The 24951-nt window shown below is 48.5% G+C and overlaps 1 protein-coding gene across 3 annotated transcripts in view; it reads right to left on the minus strand.

The window, feature by feature from the left end:
• Nucleotides 1-24951, minus strand: part of LOC137421020 (stromal interaction molecule 2-like) — a 94472-nt gene that overhangs the window by 59242 nt on the left and 10279 nt on the right. For all 3 annotated transcript variants that reach the window (XM_078772016.1, XM_078772015.1, XM_068106664.2), the window contains exons 2-3: nt 13263-13357; nt 10549-10663 (exon numbers count right to left, since the gene is read on the minus strand). In XM_078772016.1, the coding sequence (XP_078628142.1) occupies nt 10549-10663; nt 13263-13357 (210 nt within the window). The remainder of the gene's footprint in view (nt 1-10548; nt 10664-13262; nt 13358-24951) is intronic.

Below are 24951 nucleotides of genomic sequence, written 5' to 3' on the forward strand. Positions count from 1 at the left end.
AGGATACGGAGGAGGACCCGACCACTACGGCCGAGTCTCTGGGAGCTCCTGAAGCGGACTCCGCTTCCGGCCTCACTGCTGCGCCGCTGCCCGGCCACGGCCTGGCCGGTATGCATTTTTGCGGGAATCGGCAGCACCCTCGCTCTGAATGCCCGGCCCGGGAGGCTACATGCCACCTGTGCTCCACCAAGGGCCATTTTGCAAAGGTCTGCAGGAAGGCCGCTCGGGGCACGCGTCCCTGCGCGACCTTGAATGGGCTCATCGCGGAGCCAACGGATCGAGCGCCGGACGGGGCGCCTCACTCGGCTTTGAAGAGCCGCTCTCCTTCTCGCGGGCCTCTGGCTACACGCCCGACCTTGGTGAGATTCACCGGGCCGCCGAAACAAATGGCGCGAACGCGACCGGCCACAGCGCAACCGACCTTGACTGGCGTTCGAACGCCTACTTCAAACAAGCGACATGCTCCTGCTTTGGAAAGTCCTCTCGATGTGCGGCAAACGCAGCACGTGACTCGAGCCCCATCTGACGGCGGCTTTTACGAATTACATGCACCCACTTTGGCATATGAATCTGCAGACGGCAGAGATCTTTCTCACGTGACGCGAGCGCCATCTGGCGGCGGCTCTTACGAATTACATGCACCCACTCTGGCATATGAATCTGCAGACGGCAGAGATCTTTCTCACGTGACTCGAGCGCCATCTGGCGGCTGCTCTTACGACCTACACACACCCACTCTGGCAAATGAAACTGCTGATGAGCCAACGGACTTCAATGCTCCTGCTGAGGCCCAACCTGCCGACGCTGCCCGAAGGATTGCAGCCGGCGTGGGATCCACCCGTGAGGCGCGATCTTCTCGCCCGGCCGGTACAATACCTGCCGGGTCTGCCGGCCTTGCGCAGGCCATCATTCCGCTCACGGTCGCGGGCGTTTTTGCGCAAGCTTTGATTGACACGGGGTCCACGGATAGTTTTATCGATCAGCGACTCGTGCATCAACATGGGTGGCCGGTTCTCGGGACAACCCGCCGGATCTTCATGGCCTCTCAGGGACTTCGGTTGAGCACAAAAGGGGCATGTCGATTGAAACTTGTGATAAAGGGATGCACGTTCCCGGATGTGTATCTCATGGTATTACCTGCGTTATGCGCTGACGTTCTGTTAGGACTTGATTTCCTTAAGCGGCATGGACGTTTGGAAATAGACTTCGGTGGGCCGGACACGCTCGCTGTGTGCGCCCTCGCTCAAATGGACATGGAGCCACTCTCACTGTTCCCCAACCTGACCACTGATTGTACCCCTGTAGCCGTCAAATCGCGGCGCTACTCTCGCGCGGACGCGCAATTCATTGCGGAAGAAACGGCCCTGCTCTTAAAGGAAGGTATTATAGAACACAGTAGGTCACCGCGGCGGGCCCAAGTCTTAGTGGTGTGGAGTGAGGCCCACCGCCGGCGCATGGTAATCGACTATTCGCAGACGATTAATCGTTTTACACAGCTGGATGCCTACCCCTTACCGGGGATGGACGCCCTGGTACGCCAGGTGGCCCTGTATTCCGTTTATAGCACTCTCGATCTGCGTAGTGCGTATCATCAAGTCCCCATCTCTAGGGCTGATCGCGTCTTTACAGCCTTTGAATCGGGTCAGCGGTTGTACCAGTTCACGAGACTTCCCTTTGGGGTAACTAACGGAGTCTCTTGTTTTCAGAGGGCTATGGATGACCTCGTTGCGAAGGAGAATTTGACCGATGTCTTTGTCTATCTGGACAATCTTACGGTATGTGGGTATGACCAGGAGCATCACGACGCTAATCTGAAACGCTTCCTCGAGGTCGCGCGGAAATATCGCCTAACCATGAATGCGGCTAAGTGTCGATACTCTCTACGCACGGTAGACCTTTTGGGGTACACCGTGACCCATGGCTCCGTCTCTCCGGATAAGGAGCGTCTGCGCCCTTTGCTCGATATGGCTCCGCCTAGCGATCGGGCTTCGCTGAAACACGCTCTAGGGCTGTTCGCCCACTACTCAAAGTGGGTGCAAAATTTCTCTGCGAAGCTCCGCCCCCTCGTGGCCTGCGACACTTTCCCCATGGGCCCGGCCGCCCTGGCGGCCTTCGAGGGCCTTAAAGTCGACATCGCTGGCGCCGCTGTCGCGACGATTGACGAGAGTGCCTCTTTCGTTTTGGAGAGTGATGCCTCGGATCATGCGATAGCGGCGACTCTCTCCCAAGGAGGCCGCCCTGTGGCTTTCTTCTCGCGGACTCTCACCTCCGCCGAGCGGAGGCATTCGTCTGTCGAAAAGGAAGCGTACGCGATCGTCGAATCAATTCGGCGATGGCGGCCATATCTGCTTGGGCGGAGTTTCCAAATTGTCACGGACCAACAGAGTGTTGCGTTTATGTACGACACCTTACATGCTCAGCGCATTAAGAATGAGAAAATCACCCGTTGGCGTATTGAACTCGCCGACTTCTGCTACACCATCAAATACCGCCCGGGGAAGGATAACCTGGTCGCTGACGCCTTATCGAGGCCGGCCACTTGCGCGGGGGTTGTAACTTTGGAGGGGCTGCGCACTTTGCACGGCACTATGTGTCATCCCGGGGTAACGCGCTTCGCGCATTTTGTGCGCGAGGGCAATCTGCCGTACTCGATTGAGGACATCCGCCGCATCTGCCGTGATTGCGCGATCTGTGCGGAACTCAAACCGCGTTTTTATAACCCTCCTATGGGGACACTCGTTAGGGCTACTAGACCGTGGGAGCGCTTGGCGATGGACTTCAAAGGGCCGCTACCAATGTCGAGCAACTCTCGCTATCTGCTCACTATCGTCGATGAGTATTCCCGATTCCCCTTTGCTTACACGTGCGGGGATATGTCGGCAGCCACGGTTATTCGGTGCCTGCAGAATTTGTTTTCTATGTTCGGGTATCCGGCCTATGTGCATACCGATCGGGGTGCGGTGTTCCTGTCCCAGGAGGTGAGGGGCTACTTGCTCCAGCATAATGTCGCTTCGAGCTACACCACCCCATACCGGCCCCAAGCGAATGGGCAGATCGAACGCTTTAATGGGATTATATGGAGGGCCGTCATGCTAAGCCTTCGGACCCTCGGCCGAGGCCTCGATAAATGGGCGTGGTCGCTACCTGCCGCTCTAAACTCGATCCGGGCTCTCCTATGCACTGCCACCAACCAGACTCCTCACGAACGACTGTTCCACCACCCTAGAAGCTCCGGCAGTATCCAATCTTTACCCAGCTGGCTCGGTGAACCGGGGCCCGCCTATCTCAAACGAGCGGTTCGCGCTAGCAAGTACGACCGCCTTGTTGACAAGGTGCAGGTCCTCCAGGCCAATCCCGAGCATGCTCGCGTGTTAACGGCGGATGGCCGCGAGTCTACTGTCTCCGTACGCCATCTCGCCCCATGTGGGGACGACGACAGGGATATCGACGAACCCGTCTACGAGTCTATGGACTCTACCGAAGCTTCCCCTATGGAACTACCACCGTTACTCCCGACGTTCCCCACTCCCGTGCCCGAAGGCGCAGGGGCGCCCCCTCCGACTCCCACCTCCGGCGGCTCTTCCGACGCGGCTTGGGGATGCCGTGCCCGGTAGATTCCGAACACGAACTGGCAGGGAAGTTCGCCGCCCCGACCGCTACGGGTGGACCGACTGATGTGGATTGACGTGACCCATTGCTTGCTTGCAACCTGCCGAGCGGCAGTATAGTTCTAACGGCGGGGAGAATGTAGTGAAATTATACCAAGGTGAACCCAGGGTGTGCTCGCTACAGAAGGGGCGTCTATAAGACCCGGGACAACCGGGGCGCGCGGACACTCCAGCGGAACTCACTGTGACATAGTCCTGTAGTTTGAATGGTATGTACGCCCCTAAATGCTGCGCTGACTGTCCTCTCTGTTGGACCTTTGCTATATTGAATCGACCATTGCTCATGAAATACTCTGATTTTAATGCCTTTTGCATGCATGTATTCTTACAGGATGTACTACAGATCTAAATGATATTAAACCTACCCAGAGGTCAAGTCGTGTCTGAGCTTGATTTTCACGACACCCTTAAGACCACCAAGACTTCTGAAGACCCAAAATACCCTTAAAGACCCAAAAAGGCCCCAAAGACCCGAAGACCCAAAACACTCCAAAGACCCAAAATAACCTTGAAGGCCGTGAGTCTCAAACAGACCCTGAGTCTCAAACAGACCCTGAAGACCCAAATGGCCCCGAAGACCCAAAATACTCTGAAGATCCAAAAGACCCCGAAGACCCAAAATACCCTGAAGACATAAAAGACCCCGAAGACCCAAAACACCCAGAAGACCTAAAAAGACCGACTGGTCTTTCGACTGGACAACCCTCCCATCTACTTTCTCAACAATCCTCTCCAAGAAGTTCTGTCGCTCAAGCTTTTGGGGCTCACTATCTGCCATGATCTTTCTTGGGAAAACCACATTTCCAAGCTGGCCTCCAAAGCCAGTCGCCGACTGGGCATCCTCCGTCGTGCGAAGTCCTTCCTCGGCACACCTGAGCTCCTCACCACATACAAGGCTTTCATCCGCAGCTCAATGGAATACTGTTCTCCCCTATGGGCCGGTGCTCCTGCCTCACACCTAGCTCGGCTTCACGCTGTTGAAACCAAAGCTTTCAGAATTATTGGAATCTCCCGCGATGAAGCTATCTCTGAAGGCCTTTCACTCACTCACCGCAGGCAGGTAGGTGGTCTTTCTGTCTTCTACCGACTCCTCTCCGGCCTTGCACCCCCAGCTCTCTCTGTGCTCTGTCCCCCAAATATTCCTACAGGTCGCACAAGATCTGCCAGCAACCCTCTGATGGTTAAACTGCCGAAATCTCGGCTCTCTGCTCACCTTCACTCTTTCATTCCTCTTTTCTCCCGCCTCTGGAACAAACTCCCTCACTCCCTTCAATCCCACTCCTCCCTCCAGGTCTTTAAAACAGCTGTTCACCACCATCTCTTATCTTCCCCCATCCAAAACCTTGATCTTTTCTACCCCCGCTAATTCACCCCAGATCCACCTTGTTTGAAATTCCAACTTCTTTCCTGGAAGTCCTGGCAGTGTCCATATGTTTTATACCTCTCCCACCACCCCCTTCCCATGCCCCCCCCCCCCCAAATCCCTCGCCCTCTCTCAGATCTCTCGATGTCTCCATGTCTCTCGGTCCCTGCTCTCAAATGTTGTGTTTGTGTCCTTCCGCCTCTCTCCCCATCTTGTCTACCGCTCCCGATGTTATATGTTTTATGTGTCGGTTTGTCTTTCTGTGTGATTAATGTTCGCTCTTTCACGAGCCTCGATCTTGTATACAAAAAAAAAAAAAAAAAGAAGAAGAAAAAAAAAAAAAAAGACCCTTAAGACCCAAAAGCCCCTGAAGACCCAAAAGACCATGGAGACCCAAAAGACCTTGAAGACCCCAAACACCCCAAATATCCAAAAGACCACGAAGACCCAAAATATCCTGAAGACCTAAAAGACCCCGATGACCCCAAAGACCCAAAATAACCTTAAAGTCCCAGAGGATCCAAAAGACCATGAAGACCCAAAAGACCCCGAAGACCCAAAACAGCCCAAATATGCAAAAGACCCCAAAGACCCAAAATACCCTGAAGACCCAAAACACCCCGAAGACCTAAAAAGACCAAAAGACCCTTAAGACCCAATAGCCCCTGAAGACACCGAAGACCCAGAAGACCCCAAAGATCCTGAAGACCCAAAAGACACCGAAGACCCAAAATGGCCCGAAGACCCAGGAGACCCAAAACACCCCGAAGACACAAAACACCCCGAAGACACAAAACACCCCGAAGACCCAAAACACCTCTAAGACCCAAAACACCTCTAAGACCCAAAACACCCCGAAGACCCAAAACACCCTGAAGACCCAAACACCCTGAAGACCCAAAACACCCTGAAGACCACAAAGACCCTTAAACACCCTGAAGACCCAAAAGATCCCAAAGACCCAAAATACCCTTAAAGGCCCAGAGGATCCAAAAGACCCTGAAGACCCAAATGGCGCCAACGACCCAAAACACCCCGAAGACCCCAAAGACCCAAAACACCCCGAAGACCCAAAAGACCCAAAAAGACCCAAACACATTTTAAGATCCAGAGTAACCAAAAGACCCTTAAGACCCAAAAGCCCCTCAACACAATGAAGACCCAAAATACCCCGAAGACCCCAAATACCCTTAAAGGCCCAGAGGATCCAAAAGACCCTGAAGACCCAAATGGCCCTGAAGACCCAAAACACCATGAAGACCCAAAAGACACCGAAATGGTCAAAGATGCCTACCCCTCTGAAACGACGTGTGGTGAGGCGCGCGGAGCGCGCAAAGTCACGCTAGTGTAATCAATAAACACATCTCCCTTCCTTCATGTGCAGACATGCTGGAAACAAAAGGTCTGGCCGGTAAAGTCGGACGTTCACCACCACAGGCACTTCAAAGTTATTTGATGCGTAAATTGCTCTTCGTTTTAACAGTCTCGTGTTCAATTTTTAAAACAAAGAACAACGTTTAATGTTTTGACAGAGAACTCCACCAAGGTGTTTCCCTTTTACTCACTTTTCTTTTCTTTATTACCTCTGCCACTGAAGGTGGGTGGAGGTTATGTTTTCACCCCTGTTTGTCTGTCTGTTTGTTTGTTTGTCTGTCTGTGAACAGGGTATCTCAAAACGTTGTGGACAGATTCGGACGAAATTTGGCAGAGATGTAGCGTATGTGACAAGGACGAAATGATTAGATTTTGGTGAAGATTCGGATCCGGCTACGAGAATTTTAAAAATGATTCTTCACCATTTAGAGATCGGATGAAAAGCGATATATAACATGATATTCTAAAAGTTATGGACGATTTATGACAAAACTTGAGGGATGAGTTGGTTCGGTGACAAGAACAAGCCGATTAGATTTTGGTTCAGGTCCGAATCCAGATCTGGTCTATCAGTGGGTTACAAAACACAAACAGTTCAGCCTGGCTGTATGCGCTCTACAGACGGCCCTTCTAGTTTATATATATATACGAGCAGAAGTACCCGGCGTTGCCGGGTGGGGGAGGGGAAGGGAGGGGAAGGGGGAGGGGAGGGGAGGGGAGGGGGGGAAGGGGAACGGGGAGGGGAGGGGGGGAAGGGGAACGGGGAGGGGAGGGGGGGAAGGGGAACGGGGAGGGGAGGGGAGGGGGAGGAGAGGGGAGGGGGCAGGCGAGGGGAGGGGAGGGGAAGAGGAGGGAGGCGAGGGGAAGGGGAGGGGGAGGGGGGAAGGGGAGGGGGAGGGGGGAAGGGGAGGGGGAGGGGGGAAGGGGAGGGGGAGGGGGGAAGGGGAGGGGAGGGAGAGGGGGGAGGGGTGGAGGGGGAAAGGGAGGGGGGAAGGAGGAGGGGAGGGGGGAAGGGAGGAGGGAAGGGAGGGGGAAGGGGAGGGGAGGGGGGAGGCAGGAGAGAAAGGGGAGTGGCTCACGTTTCTGAGTGAATGTGGCTCACGTTGCTGAGTTAAGTGTGATGCCGATCAGGAAGAAGAAGAAGCCGTAAAACCAAATTCGTACACTTCCGGAATTGTTTGATTTATTTGTATTCAAATGTCTGGTAATTGTTTTGTATTTATTTATGCGAATGTGTACTTGTGTATAACTGTCATTAATTTTAAAAGGCTTCGGCACTATTGAGCGATTAAAAAAAAAAAAAAATTAACTCCAAAAAAAACGAACGTTTTTTTTCAGTTTTTTGGGGGGGGGGGGGGGGGTTTGCCTAGAACACTCCCAGGCACTCACTGATGAACCTCTGAAAGTTTGATGAAGATCCGTTCAGCCATCTCTGAATAAAACGTGGACACAGAACTCGCGTTTATATATACTAGGGCATGCCCGTACTATATATAAGCTAGGACGTGCCCGTACGTGGGTGCCCGTTCCTTGCCAAAAAAAAAAAAAAAAAAAAATTTGTGTAGGGGTGTGTGTGTGTAAACATCCTAGGGCGTGCCCGTACGTGGGTGCAAAAAAACATGCGTGCAAACAACAACAGCAAAAAAAAACTTTGAAACCACGTGGCAGTAACGACCACAGAACCCCCCCCCCTCTATTTACATGAATGGTTTGGTCCATTCGCAACGACCACAGAACCCCCCCCCTCTATTTACATGCAATGGTTTGGTCCATTCGCAACGCCAAAGCGAACGGCGAACGGCTAAATCGCCATAGCTCGGTAAGTACTTGTCCGATTAATTTCAAACCTTGAAAAGGCACATCCTCGGGTCCCCAGCAATATACCTGGCAAGTTGCAAGTATATCGGACCCGTGGTTGTCGAGAAACAGCGGTCACAGACAAACAAACGTACAAACGTACAAACGTACAAACGTACAAACGTACAGAGATTACTGGAATTATAGATAGATATATATATATATATATATATATAAATCGGGGTTTAAATTTAATTCAAAAATTGATCCAGACGTCTATTCTCTTTCAAACATTCAAACCGACAGAGGTAGTTATTTATCACAGCATCTGTAGAATTTTCACCCTTTTACTCAACTCCGTTTCGCTGTTATTTGGTGGAGCAAAAGGTCAACTGAGCTTTATAGATATTTAGATTTTACTCTTTCTTGTTTTACACTGTAAAGTTTTATTTTTTTATTTTATTTTTTTTTACACTTATAACCAGCCAGGCACTTCATTTATCCTGGACGGCTCTGTTCAACAATACTGTACCTTGAATACTTTGTTTCTCGTTTCTATTAATACTTTTCTTCTGCTTTAATCTGATTATTATGCCCTCCATCCCACAGGGAGGAGCGACTTTTTTTTTTCCTCTTTTCTTTCCAACAATAACAATCACACACCATTCCTTCATTCCTGAACCAATCCTCTCCAAATTTGGCATGGAAGTGTCTTGGATGAAATACACATGGATCAAAAGGCATCTTCCAAGTGTTGGAGCAACTTTCCAGGTCAGCAGAGAGGGAAACCGCTGGTGTGTCGGTAAGATGGGAATAGTATGGCTTAATGATGTATGGTCTGCCTGCGGCTACTGGGAAAGAATACGAGAGGATACTGAGCGATGTAATGACAATAGAGGAAGTGATAGCCAGGAGTAAAGAACCACCTTTAGAGGCCAGTTTTCCCCGTAGAGCAGGGGTTGGCAATTTTCGGGCACCTTGGTCCCCTTTTTGAAGCAATGTTTTACAGCCGGATGCCTTTCCTGCCGCCAACCCTGTTAGTCGCCTCTTGCGACACACAGGAAATTACCAGTGAGCTGGTACTCAATTTGCCGACCCCGGAAGGATGACAGGCTGAGTCAACCCCCCTGGCCTTAATTCAGCGATTGACCGGGATTCGAACCCAGGATCCTAGGATCCCAAGCCGGCACCCGAACCGCTAAACCAACACCAGGCTCCAGCGAGGAGTAAAGGTCGCCTTGTATTCCGCAGTCATAAAGATTGGCAACTGGAGCAGGGTGTCAGACGGTATTGAATGCCTGAGATATATATATATGTATGTATCAAATGAATCCATTTTGAGTTCTCAAGATGGATTCATTTAATGTTAACCCAACCAAGTCATATATATATATGTATCCACAGATTGAGCCCTGACTTTGAAATATATGGCCTTCATCTATTGTTGAAAGAGAAATAGCAGCATAACCACATCCAAGCTGATGGTCAGAGATCAGGCCATTTGAGAAAATGAAAACTTATCGGTTGTGATGATGGATCTCATGACTTTTGCTTATAATGGGAAGTGAGCTAACCAGCCTGGAATTAGGAGGATATGTTTTTGCACTAATCTTATGGATTGCAGTAATGTTCCAGATGTCAAATTAAGGATGGACTGATGAGAGCAGGCAGAGGTTAAGCGAGAGAAGCAGAGCAGGATTTGAGAACACGGGAACTCCTGACATTTGGGCTCATCGCAGTTGAAGAGTCAAGGCTGGTGAGAGCTTTCTCTGGGTACAGTGACTTTGGAAACTTTACACTTATATTTACACTTACACTTACACTTTGGAGACTTACAGGTAACACAAACTTTGGAAGTGAACACCGAGTTAAGACATTCAGCCTTCCGATGAGTGGAATCCACTCTGATGCTATTTGAGGTGAAGGAGGGGATGGGGAGGACCACACACCAAAGACAGACTTCACAAGGAATGATCCTTACAGAGTAATTAAAACAGGAAGTAGGAAAATCACAAGAAACGAGGTGCAATAGGATGATGACGTGGATTCGGCGCGATCCTTGGAGTAAAGGTGCTATGATAAAGTACACCTGAAAATGCTCCGACACCTATTAATCTGAACATGAAAACATTCAAAGTTGATCCTCTAAACGCGAATCTAAAACTGAAGATGGATACTTTGGGCCCTGGGCGGAACTCGTTCGACATTCCCAACCCAACTAGGGAGATTACAACCAATGAAACAAGTCACTCAACAAATTCAAACATCACATTTAGCAACTTGAATTCACCGTAAACCAGAAATGTGTTCTCATTGAAACTCCCACCGGCTAAACAAAATTCCGACCTTCAGATGCTCTCCAAGCTTCCCACATTTCCGCAAAGCTCACTGCCGAATCCTCTCCATGAAAAGAACTGTGTCGTGCGCTTGGGTCGGAGCACTGCAGGTCCTCACGAAGAAACTGTGAGAGGCATTTTAATAAATAATTACACAATATGAACCTCTTAATGTCGTCATGTGCATGAAGCGTGTGATCCCCTGCTCACTAAGGGGCTTTGGGGCCCCATATGCATGGCCTGTGATTGTGGTTAACTGAGTAGTGATTGGCCAATTTTAAAGCACAACTCCTATGGTTCTAATTTTGCTGGATGGTTTTATCATACCCACTGGTGAAGTCTTAGATCACCCATAACAGCTTGTCCTTGTGTGCAAAGAAAACAATCCCCGGCAATCCCACATGTACATGGGAGTTGGTGGGGATGGAGAGATGGGTTTGAATCAGAAGGGCAGGGGCGATTACAATCATAAAAAGGAAGGGGTGGGGGGATAAGGATTAAAACAGGCTTATGGGACAATTCGCAGCTCTAAAATGCTAAATGAGCTAAATGTTGATATCTCTTCTGAGGTAAAGAAAACAACAACAACAACAAAAAAAACAGTTTTAAAGCATTATAGTATACGTATCAAACGATACATTTTATTAAACGGGAAAACTTTCTTTCTTGGGAAAACCACATTTCCAAGCTGGCCTCCAAAGCCAGTCGCCGACTGGGCATCCACCGTCGTGCGAAGTCCTTCCTTGGCACACCTGAGCTCCTCACCACATACAAGGCTTTCATCCGCAGCTCAATGGAATACTGTTCCACCCTCTGGGCTGGTGCTCCTGCCTCACACCTAGCTCGGCTTCACGCTGTTGAGGCCAAAGCTTTCAGAATCATTGGAATCTCCTGCGATGTAGTCAACTCCGAGGGCCTTTCACTCACTCACCGCAGGCAGGTTGGTGGTCTTTCTGTCTTCTACCGACTCCTCTCCGGCCTTGCTCCCCCAGCTCTCTCTGGGCTCTGTCCCCCCAATATTCCTTCAGGTCACACAAGATCTGTCTGCAACCCTCTTATGGTTAAACTCCCAAAATCTAGACTCTCTGCTCACCTTCACTCTTTCATTCCCCTTTTCTCCCACCTCTGGAACAAACTCCCCCACTCCCTTCAATCCCACTTCTCCCTCCAGGTCTATAAAACAGCTGTTCACCACCATCTCTTATCTTCCCCCATCCAAAACCTTGATCTTTTCTACCCCCGCTAATTCACCCCAGAGTCCTTGCAGTGTTCATATGTTTTATACCTCTCCCACCTCCCCCCAAGTCCTCCCGATGTCCCTGCTCTCAAATGTTGTGTTTGTGTCCTTCCCCCTCTCTCCCCATCTTGTCTGCCGCTCCCTTTGTTTTTTGTGTTTTGTGTGTCGGTTTGACTTTTTGTGTTATTAATGTTAGCTCTTTCACGAGGCTCGATCTTGTATACAAAAAAAAAAACAAAAAAAAAACGGGGAAACCTAATACACACTTTGGTGGTTTTAAAATGACAGAATATGTCTTTATTAGAAAAACAAAAAATGAACTTTGAAGACGACGCTGCTAAAAAAAATACACCGCTCTAATGCATAACCACGAGTTTAAACTACATTTACATTTACAACAAATATGAAAACTATTTTTATATCACATGTTAAATATAGAATATATAGAAAATAATGTTTAAAAAAAAATGAGCCCTATCTTCCAATGGTAAAAAAATCCTTCAAAAAATTCCTGGATCGGGAATAATATCCTGAGCTTCACCCAAAACTAATCAATTCTTCCTTATCCCAAGGGCAATCATCCCACCAACTTTCATCCAAATCCGTTCAGAACTTTTCCAGATATCTTGTTCACAAACACACGAACACACACATACACACACGCACACACACACACACACACACACACACACACACACACACACACACGGACACGAGTGAATGCATTACTCCCTGGCGGGAGTAACAAGGTGGAGGTGAGCGTAAACCTGTTTTGAAGAATTCTGGTGATGACCCAACCAGTGCAAAATATTTGTAGATGATGCTTTGGGTGGATTTTGCTAGAATTACTGGAATACACTCAGATATTTGGATTTCAAATGCAGTATACTGTATATTTACCTGCAAGCCTCAGCCTCTTGGTGGGTGATGCTGGTGAATATCAAAGCTTCGGTTCCCACAGAAACCAGGAGTGAAAGGTAAGGTGAGCAGTTTACAAGAATACTAATGTCTGTAGGTAATGACAAGTTCAGGAACCCATGGGAGTACCTGGTCAGGTGGACAATACCGAGCTTGTGCCTGGATTTGGAAGACAGCTTGTATGTTGCGTCCATAATCCAAGTTCGTTTTGGGGAATGACAATGTCATAACTGGATTATTGGTAAAAAAAACCAAGCTGGGTCTTTAATAACCTTTAGGGGCATTGCAGAGTGCTCACCCCACCTTATCTGGACCACATATGGTGACGGTCCACACCATATGGTGGATTCGGATTTGAACCTGATGTCCCAGTATCACAAGCTAAACACTCAGATGGCAAATGCAGTGGTTCAGTTACATTTGTAATTTGTGCGACAAGGCAAATGGAAGGCACAGCATATCCATCAGTTAGCTTGTACAGGCTGCTCGAAGCTTACAGTGCTGTCTTCACTACACGCCCTTATCCAAACAAGTCTCTATATGTGTATAAAGTGATGTAAACAATGCACCTCGTGGCTTTCTTGCCTATCCACACTGCCATCTCGGTCATCATCCATGAGAGAATGGATTCCCTGCAACGCTTCATAGCTCTCTCTTTCTCTTTCTGCAACAAAGAACAAGTATCATCATATTGTTTATTGTACCAACAGTCATGTGGATTATTATATCTCGAAACGCAGTCTTACATCCACAAGTTAATCCGGCTTTGTGCGGACTGACTAGGCAGGTTCCATTGCCAGACATACGTCCAGACCTCGTCCAGACATACGTCTGGAATATCATTCCAGACATGAAACAACGAACGAGACATGATGTCCTCAAAACTTTGGCCTGCTTATCTGGGGATGTGTCACCTACGAAAACGTTTCTGGCTGTTTGGATATCATCAGCATGGAGCAGAACTGATGACACCCAACAAGCCCAATAGAGTGTCTGCAGGCAATGCCCTTCCTCCATCCCCCTGTGCGTGAATGAGCAGTATCTGCTGTCAAGTTGCCAAAAGCCACATAATTTATTGTTGTTACGCTTTATTGTCCGGGCTGTCTCTCCAGATGCGTTTGTGTGCTTCACAAACAGAATGGTGCGTGGCAGACATCTTATTGCTCTAGATCTGTGCGGCAATAGCTGTGATGTCATGTGGTTCCTGGTCCCATAAATGTGAAGAAGTTTATATTTGATTATCTGCTCTTTGCACACCTCCTCACTCCATGAATCTCCTTTCTCTTCCTTCTTTAAATTTATCTTCCTCCTCCTCACACTCAGTGCATACATAAAAAGATGTCCTGAAGCCATTTTACATGTTATTTGTTGGTACATGTGTTACGTGGTCCCCTCGGTGAATACCTGGTCTCGGTGACCCCCGGACCGTGAGAGGAACTTCGCCAGAAAGTTATATTATATATGCGCTTTCGCCACGCAATCTATATGAATTCCACCCAAGAGACAACTGAAGTTCAAGGATATATTTCAATGGTAATGATACCATACAATTTCAATGATACAACCACGGAGATTTTCCCCGAGCAATCAACAATAAACAACCATCAACAATTCTTCATCCACAATCAATTCCCTATGATTAAGATGGCCCTCTTATAGGTGTGTGTCCCCGTGAGTACTCACGACCCCCTTTTGGTCTCGGTCCCGCACAATGTCTCTGGGCCCCTCCTGACCAAGATGATGGTCGGCGTCGCCGCACTCGGGCGGTTGAACGAACCCCGGGTGGACGTGTTTCCACCGGGCAGGTATCGTACCGCTACCAGGCACCCCGGCTGCAGCCCCTCGTGGCCACGCGAAGCGGGTACGGGAAAGCAAGCCAAAAACCCCACGCCGCTTGCAAGGCGTGTTAGGCCCCAACGGGCGACCCGTACGCGTCTTTTTAGACGGTGTCGCAAACGGCGCCAAACGCTGGGTCGGTGCACGGCCACACGACAGGTTGACGTCCACCGGGCAGGTATCCGTCCCGGTAACTCCTCTCGCCAGACAGGCTCGGGAACGCCGCTTTTCCACACGGCTCAATCAATCCCACCTTTCGTCCGAGCGGGGCGAGGAAAGAGAAGAATACCCCTCCCTTTTCTTCCTCGTGTCCCTTCCTCTTCCGTTTCCGGTCACTTCCGTTTCCGGCCACTTTTCAGCAGGGCTCCTGACCCTCCAACCACAACAACCCTTAATCTACTAAACATGGATAAGCAAAGACCTGAATGGTAATTCACATACATTCACATAAATATGTAACACTCCCCCCCTTCAAGAAAGAAAGTTTGAACCCAGCGAAAACTTTCTTTGCCGGCCAATTTGGAGAAACAAACCAGATAACTCAACCCCCCCACATTATCAGTTCCCCCCGGGCACAGTTATTACTTAAAAATAAAGCAACCAAAATTTCACCACCATCCCTCCAGATTACTCACTCTGGACTAAGCACCAGCAACGACATTGTCCCTGCCAAATCAAACTCCATCTCATGACCCTCTGACTTTGACCGTCAGTTTCTTGTGAATGAAGGTTAAGGGGTTGATCAAAGATCCAAAGTTAAGCCACTCGATAGCACTTTTTCCGGGAGGCCAAGCCGAGTATTCACTACATGGATGCCTTTAGGAACGGAGAGTTCACGGTTAGTCCGTGCAGGAAAGTTCTCTACATGGGCGCCTTGAGGAACGTGGAGTTCACGGTGAGTCCGTGCATGAAGTTCACTACATGGACGCCTTTAGGAACGGCGTTCACGGTTAATCCGTGTAGGAATCTTGGCTCGGCGGCTCCGCCGCATTCAGTGCTTCAACTTCTCAGAACTTCCCTAATACTTAGGGTGGGACCACTTGTCCCTGTAGTCCCCTGAATAGCGGTCTCCTTCTCGGCCACTACTTTGCCAATCCTTCCTTCGGGAGCGGCCGTAACTCAGGGAGCCTCCATAATAATATTGATTGCGGCCACCACCAAAACTACCGCCCAGTTGTCCTCTCCTGTAGACCTCTCGACGCCTACGAAATGCCTTCCCTACTGTTATGGTCCGACCCTCCAAATCCTTGCCATTCCAATTCTTCTCTGCCTCTCTGGCGTCTTTTGTGCTGGCAAACGTGACAAAGCCGAACCCTCTTGACTGTTGCGTTTCCCAGTCTCTTACCAACCGCACTTCCACCAGCGGCCCATATCTGTTGAAGACAGAGGTCAGAACTTCTTCCTCTGTTTTGAAGTTCAGTCCCCCTACAAATAACTTGGCCCTTTTGTCGCCATCCCGAGCTGGTGTGGCGTTATTTTCCCTGCTGGGCTCTTTACCAACCCTCAGGTTACCATAAACTTGACCCCCGGCCAAATCATTCCCGATAACCACAGATACACCCTCTACAGGAAGCGTGGCTTGTAAACCGACGGTGACCGGTCCTGACACCAAATCGGACTCCAAATGGATGACATGAAGGGGAGCACTAACACCGCCCCCGATCCCCTGTAAACGAACACTATCCCCCGTTGCCGTCTCCTCGGACCATGGCAAAATGCCTTCAAGCATTAAAGATTGATGTGCCCCTGTGTCCCTCAATATCCTAACCGGTTTCCGGTTAGTCGAGGCTCCATCCCGTGACACAAACCCCTCTGAAATAAATGGTTGGTAACCCTTTTGATGGCGATTTCTCACAATGGCCATTGCGTTTGGAGTCGTAGTAGTCGGACTCCGCTCTGGGTCTTCGCTTTTCATGCGGTAACAACTGGACATCAAGTGTCCAGGTTTCTTGCAAAAAGCGCAAGTAGGCCCGGAGGAAAAACTCGTGGTCTGCCTCGGGCCCCCCGAACTATAAGTTTGTCTTGGGCCCGCATCTCTCTGATTTCGAACAGGTGGGGTATCATAGTTGTCCCCATAATCATCTCGAGGCTGCCGCCATGTATGGTCGTTCTCCGCACCTGCTGTTCCATAACTCCCCTGCTGAAGTCTAGGCGAGGAGTTAGGTTTGTGGACCCCTATTCGGTGGGTTAAAGCATAATCATCTGCCATGGTGGCTGCGTCCCACAACTTTGGTACTTTCTTTTCCTGCAGGTACACTTTGATGTCCTCGTGGACACACTGCTGGAATTCCTCCACCAGGATCAAGTCCCGCAATGTTTCGAAGTCTTTCCCGACTCCTTTTGACTGAACGGTGGAACCAGCCTCACATGTCTGCCCACATCCCAGGTTCTCTGGTTAGGTGTCGACCCCGTCAGCAAGGGTGGTGCCTCTCCCCGTTCTCTCATTAACTCCAGCTCCTTGAATTTGATTTCTTGCTGAAGCTCCATGTCACGTTCCTTTAATTCCCTTTCCGCTTTTCTCTCCTCTGCTTCGAGGTCCCTTGCAGCTCTCCTCTCCTCTGCTTTTCTCCCTTCTAACCTTTCCTGGAGTTCTCGTTCCCCTCTCCTTTCCTCTGCTTGTTTCTCTTCTCTCCTCGCTTCTGCTTTCCTTTCTTCTTCTTTTAACCTTTCCTGGAGTTCTCGTTCCACTCTCCTTTCCTCTGCTTGTTTCTCTTCTCTCCTCGCTTCTGCTTTCCTTTCCTCTTCTGATCTTTCCTTTTCTGCTTTCCTTTCTTCTTCTGCTCTTTCCTTTTCTGCTTTCCTTTCTTCTTCTGCTCTTTCCTTTTCTGCTTTCCTTTCTTCTTCTTTAATCCGTTCCTGGCTCCGTAATTGCAACTCCAGTTTCCGGAGCTCAACATCTTCTGGTTCTTCGGGTAGCCACTCCCAGGCTAACTCGTCCCATGTTCCTAATCCCACCATAGATTGTATCACCGTGGCCTGCAACTCTGCCTTCCTCAAATTAGTTCGGACCTCCAAGTTAAAATGTTTGGCCAATTTCAAGAGGTCCGACTTTAGCAACACTCGGAACTGTGCCTCACTCGGGGTTACCCCAAAGTTCTGTGCCACAAACGCCATGGTGTCTATCGTTAACACCTGTTAACCTTCACCCAAGACTTTACCCCAATTTCTCAAAAAAAAATTTACCAATTAATAATTAATTAATAAATTTTAATTAATAAAATATTATTATTTTATTATGTTATACAATTTTAGATCCCGGACGTAGACCCAATTGCGAAACCGCAAATCGTAATTTGGACGAGCCCCCAATTCTGTTACGTGGTCCACTCGGTGAATACCTGGTCTCGGTGACCCCCGGACCGTGAGAGGAACTTCGCCAGAAAGTTATATTATATATGCGCTTTCGCCACGCAATCTATATGAATTCCACCCAAGAGACAACTGAAGTTCAAGGATATATTTCAATGGTAATGATACCATACAATTTCAATGATACAACCACGGAGATTTTCCCCGAGCAATCAACAATAAACAACCATCAACAATTCTTCATCCACAATCAATTCCCTATGATTAAGATGGCCCTCTTATAGGTGTGTGTCCCCGTGAGTACTCACGACCCCCTTTTGGTCTCGGTCCCGCACAATGTCTCTGGGCCCCTCCTGACCAAGATGATGGTCGGCGTCGCCGCACTCGGGCGGTTGAACGAACCCCGGGTGGACGTGTTTCCACCGGGCAGGTATCGTACCGCTACCAGGCACCCCGGCTGCAGCCCCTCGTGGCCACGCGAAGCGGGTACGGGAAAGCAAGCCAAAAACCCCACGCCGCTTGCAAGGCGTGTTAGGCCCCAACGGGCGACCCGTACGCGTCTTTTTAGACGGTGTCGCGAACGGCGCCAAACACTGGGTCGGTGCACGGCCACACGACAGGTTGACGTCCACCGGGCAGGTATCCGTCCCGGTAACTCCTCTCGCCAGACAGGCTCGGGAACGCCGCTTTTCCACACGGCTCAATCAATCCCACCTTTCGTCCGAGCGGGGCGAGGAAAGAGAAGAATACCCCTCCCTTTTCTTCCTCGTGTCCCTTCCTCTTCCGTTTCCGGTCACTTCCGTTTCCGGCCACTTTTCAGCAGGGCTCCTGACCCTCCAACCACAACAACCCTTAATCTACTAAACATGGATAAGCAAAGATCTGAATGGTAATTCACATACATTCACATAAATATGTAACACATGGCTCATTGTAAAGAACTCTCCATGGGGAATAAAATATGTTAATGATGACGTCATCAGTCACGTGGTTCGCCCGCCATATTTGTCCTAAATGGCCGATAAAAAAGTACATTCCGGCAAGTCCTCGGTCTCTGACCGATTTTTCATTTGTTTGTTTGTTTGTTTGTCTGCATGCCCTTCTCTCCTGAACGTTGAAAGATAGGAGGAAACCTCTAAAACAAAAAATGTCGGGACGGGCCCCGGGCAGGTTATAGGCTAGGTGGCGAGGCCGGTCGAGGCCCACCTCAGCCGGGCTGGGCCCATTTCACAATTAAAAGCTGAGCTGAATTATAGTAGTCAATCTTCTACGGCCGCGAGTAAAAGCTGAATTATAGTGGTAAATTCATTCAACAACAACTAAAAATGTCGGGAATGGCCCTGGGAAGGTTATAGGCTAGGTGGCGAGGCCGGTTCAGGCTGCTTTGGCCGGGCTGGGCACATTTTGCAATTAAAAGCTGAGCTGAATTATAGTAGTCAATCTTCTATGGCCATGAGTAAAAGCTGAATTATAGTAGTAAATTCATTCAAAAAGAACCAAAAATGTCGGGACGGGCCCCGCCCGGGAAGGTTATAGGCGAGGTGGTGAGGCCGGTCGAGGACGCTTCGGCCGGGCTGGGCCCATTTCGCAATTAAAAGCTGAGCTGAATTATAGTAGTCAATCTTCTACGGCCGCGAGTAAAAGCTGAATTATAGTAGTAAATTCATTCAAAAAGAACCAAAAATGTCGGGACGGGCCCCGCCCGGGAAGGTTATAGGCGAGGTGGTGAGGCCGGTCGAGGACGCTTCGGCCGGGCTGGGCCCATTTCGCAATTAAAAGCTGAGCTGAATTATAGTAGTCAATCTTCTACGGCCGCGAGTAAAAGCTGAATTATAGTAGTAAATTCATTCAAAAAGAACCCGGGCAACACCGGGTGCTTTCGGCTAGTATATATATACTAGCTTGGCTTGGCTCGCTGCGCTCGCCTCACCAAGCATCGTTACTGAGGAACGGGCTTATTTTAGGTGAGAATAATGACTCACTCAATGAATAATCACTCAATGAGAGTTGCTGTGTTGTCATGATTTACACCAATCATAATCCAAACAATTATTTTGCACAAATGTATTTGTTGTGTTTGTGATATTACATTTTTATGGGCAATTTAGGTTGAATATTTAGGTTGAATGTTTTTTTTTCAAGAAAGAACCCCTCAGCACATACATAGGGGAGGGGTAGGTGCAGAATGGAAGTTTGGGACGATTACACCTCACCACCATGTAATTAAAAACACCTCACCACCAAGTAATTCAAAACACCTCACCACCACGTAATTCAAAACACCTCATCACCACATAATTAAAAACACCTCAACACTACGTAATTATAAATACCTCACCACCACGTAATTCAAAACACCTCACCACCATGTGATTTAAAAACACCTCACCACCACGTCATTTAAATACACCTCACCACCACATAATTCAAAATACCTCACCACCACGTGATTCAAAACCACCACAACGTTATTAAAAACACTTCACAACCACGGAAACAAAAGTTTAAGGGAGTCGTAAAGTGACAACACAGACACTGCCCAGATGTGTCGATATATAGATAAATGAATGTACCTGAGTTGCCGTTTTGTCATGGTTTAAACCAATCATTATAAATTAAACACCAACCAACCAACCATTAAACACCAAACACCAACCAATAAAACCACCAACCATTATAAATATAAATAAATATATATATATAGATATATATATATATATAAACATATAAATCAATATATATATAAACATATTGCTACGGTTTTGAGATTTGCACATATTGATCATTAAAGGCTAAAGGTTTGCCCCCCATAGTTAGTTCCACGAGAAACACGTAGGCCCACTTGTAGTATTAATTATGTCATAGTATGTGTAAGTATAGGCCATTTCCCCTATTGATACCTGCGTTGTGTAAAGACATGAGTTTAGGTCCCGCTCATTTTTGCGTCCACCCTCCAATTCTACCTCTATGGGCCCGCTCAGTTGTTACGCTTTGGCTGCCCGCAGCATTTGCTGCCCTTTGCTCACTCACTAGTCGAGTAACACAAGGTAGGCCTGAGAAGGAGGAACGTGAGGTCGGGGTGGGGCGGCGTCAAGGCAAAGCGTCAGAGGCGATGACGGTAAGAGCCACCAGCCAATCAGGGCTCTAACGGCATGGCATGAGAGGGCGTGGAGAGGCGCGTCTGGTGAGTTCTAGAAGGTTTGCAGGGCGTGCCTATATAAGTCGGTGCACAAAGCCCTTGAACAGGACTCGGGTGCACACGGCAGTGGCGAAAGGACTTGAGGGGGCGAGCGCATTGTGAGCACTTGGGAGAATTTACGAGCCGGACTTTGAAGGAGAACTTGACTCGCATCACTCGCTTTGAGGCTTTGAACTGTACCTCGCATATAACGTACGCGCCAGAGAGGAGGAAGAAGAGGCGTTGGCGAGACGAGTGCACGGCTGCAGCCAGACGCGCCGGTGGCGAATAGCGCCTACTTCAGCCACGCGAGTAAACGCGGTAATACCTGCCAGTGATTAACCGCCAGAGCCCACACCCTACCGTTCGCTCCGTAATAACCTTGTGCGTTCAAACGACACGCGGAGAGCTCCTGCTTTCTCTACTTACCATCTGCACGGGACGAGCCGGAGACCGGAGGGAGCTGCACGAGAGCCATCCTTGGAGGCGGACCATCATCCTGCAGCTGCAAACCCGGTCTGAGTGTGTGTGTGACGGGCCCGTTTGTCCTGGGTAGTAAGTAAGACTGTTTAAGGCTGCACTGTGTCCCCTTTTGCTCTGAACCATTGTATAGTGTAAATAAATCTATTCTTCCTTTTTCTAATTCGATCGCCTCTGTGATTTCGCCATTGACTAAGCGTGGCACTAATAAGATCGCTAGAACCGGGTTCACCATCCAAACGGCATGGATCGCGTGTACGCACCGCTCGGCGTCTCAACACGCGTGGCTCGTGCGGGGCTTATTTCCTCGTTTCAGGGCAGCGCGAGTAATTAGGTAATAGTGAATTCTAGTCCTAATACCCTATTTCGCGCTGTCCGGAAGGGACGTCATAGGTCCTGGGTCCCGCCAGGCCAATCAAAGACAAGGGGACAAATCCCCCCTTGGTAAGGGGAGAAGGCCGGCGTCGAGATCCACAACAATATAAATAAATATATAGATACAGATATATATATAAACATATAAATAAATATATAGATATAGATATAGATATAAACATATAAATAAATATATAGATATAGATATATATATCAACATATAAATAAATATATAGATATATATATATATATAAACATATAAATAAATATATAAAAAATAAAATAAAATAAAACCACCTTTGGAGGCCATTTTTCCCCGCAAAGCGGGGGTTGGCCTTTTTTGGGCACAGTGGTTGTTGTTGTTTTTGTTGGTCTCCTTTTTGAAGCAATGTTTTACAGCCGGATACCCTTCCTGCCGCCAACCCTTTTTGTCGCCTTTTACAACAAACAGGGAATTACCAGTGAACTGGTACTCAAATTAGCCGACCTCGGAAGGATGACAGGCTGAGTCAACCCCCCTGGCGTTAATTCAGCGATCGACCGGGTTTACGAACCCAGGATCCTAGGTTATCCTAAGCTGGCACCCTAGCCGCTAGCCCAACACCATATAAATAAATATATAGATATAGATAAACATAAACATATAAATCAATATATATAAACATATAAATAAATATATAGATATAAATATATATATATATATATAAATATATAAATCAATATATATAAACATATAAATAAATATATAGATATAGATATATATATAAACATATAGATATAGATATATATATAAACATATAAATAAATATATAGATATAGATATATATATAAACATATAAATAAATATATAGATATAGATATATATAAACAAATAAATCAATATATATAAACATATAAATAAATATATAGATATAGATATAGATATATATATTGTTACAGACACGACTTTGATGTTAAGGTGGGCCGAGCGGAATGGCCGTCGTGTCCGCACAAATTACCCGACTATACTCGACGTTGACGAAGTCGCGCTACGCTGGCTCAATAAGAAAAAGAAGACACCCGGCTGGGTTATAATGACACAATACGACACCAGGGGTTCAGTTCTCAAGACCTCCGGAGGAGGTTATATTAAGGCGGAAGGTTAGATTACAACTACAAGAGGGACAGCATAGAAAGACAGGCACTTAGACACACTCTTATATTAACCCTAGACAGACGACAGATAAACGGGACAACGCTGACTCACACGGGGTTTGATGGCTAGGAAAGGCAGATAGCGATGGCTCAAGGTGCACTCTTGGCTCAAAGCAGGGTACACGGTTCGGTCCAGAGATGCGGGGAGGTCTCGTCGCAGCGCTCAGAGGTGACGTTCTTTCTCAGGCCTCTCCAAACTCAGGCGCATCTGTTTCAGCGCTCGCAGGTCCGTCTTTCTCCAGCTGGGGGCGAATCTGACGTCACATCCGGCGCGTGGCCGCGTATATCCGGCGGGGAGTGACACGCCCTCGGCTCGTTAGCTCCGACCGTGGAATCGGCACGTTGCTTCTCATTGGGTGCGTGCGGGGGGGGTTACTGGCTCCGCCCCCGACGAGGAGCTGACAGCCAGCCCCTTCGGGGTAACCCCGTGGAGCGCATGGTCTGGAGCTAATCGAGCCGGTGTGAGGACGCATCCTCCCCCGCTCCGCCGCCATCCCCTCTGTTGTTGTTGTAATTGTTGTTGTAGTTGTTGTTATTGTTGTTGTTTGGGGAAGAAGATGGGAGGAGGTATGGGAAAGGTCCTAAACTCACTACTGATGCCATATAATCACATTCTGGTGCAACGAAGAGTCATAATTAATGGAAACGAGGCCTTAACTGACATAGATTAAGAATAACTAGGAAGATGTCCGAAAGTTGGCTACGTGTGGTGCGGTGGACCTGGGCACGACATTTAATGGGGGAATAAGGGGAAGGTCGGCTCTACTGATTGTTATTTACATGCAATGGGACTAGGGAATGGGGGATTGGGGAAAGTTGGGGAGTATTGGAGAAAATAGGGGAATATTTACAAGCGGATATGGAGGCCAAATTCCATATTCGCAACAATATATATATATATATATAAACATATAAATCAATCTCTATATATAAAGGAGGAGTGTCTGTGTGTGTGTCTGTCTGGATGTCTGCTTATAACTCAAGAACTACACATCGGAGAAAAGTTTTAGACATAGATTCGGAATCAGCATAAAATCCCGGTGGTTTTAGGCTACGTTTTATTTTAATATCAATGGTTTTAAAAAACCGCGCCAGCTGCAATTCCATGGTGTAGTTTGTGGCGGCGTTAGACGTTCGGGGTGTATTGCAATGGTTTGTCGGGTTTGGCTGTGGGTCCAGAATAGCTCCCATTTCCTTATGTTCTTCCACTTTTATTTTAAATCTTCTGTTACAACGCCTTCCTTATCCACCTTATATCCCCCCGACGAGGCCTCTACATAATTTCATGCGGCAGAATTTCGTGCATTTTGAGTGAAAGAAGTGAGACGAAGTTGTTGGAGGAAGAAGAGGCACGGTCACTGTGGAGGCCTCGATCGTGAGTGGAAATAGCGGGAATTGCGTTTGTATCGCAAAGTAAAGGATCTGCATTCATTTCTGAACTTGCATTGGTGGATTGTTATCCATCTGCATTAATTTTCATTTTAAAAACTTTATGTTGAACTTGAAGGCTCCAAGCACGGACTATATATATAGCCCTCATTGAGGTAAAAATAAAAGTAAAAAGCCTGCTATCGCTTGCCAAGCTAGCCGTTCCCCCCTCCCCCTACCCTCCCCCTCCCCCCCTCCCCTCCCTTCCCCCCTCCTCCCCCTCCCCTCCCTTCCCCCCTCCTCCCCCTCCCCTCCCCCCTACCTCCTCCCCCTCCCCTCCACCCTACCCCCACCCCTTCTCCCCTCCACCCTACCCCCTCCCCTCCCCCCTCCCCCCTCCCCCTCCCCTCCCCATCCCCCTCCCCCTCCCCCCTCTTCTCCCCTCCCCCCTCTTCTCCCCTCCCCCCCTCTTCTCCCCTCCCCCCCTCTTCTCCCCTCCCCCCCTCTTCTCCCCTCCC

Source organism: Myxine glutinosa, chromosome 2, assembly GCF_964187855.1.
Source record: "Myxine glutinosa chromosome 2, kmMyxGlut1.1, whole genome shotgun sequence".
Taxonomy (NCBI): Eukaryota; Metazoa; Chordata; class Myxini; order Myxiniformes; family Myxinidae; genus Myxine; species Myxine glutinosa.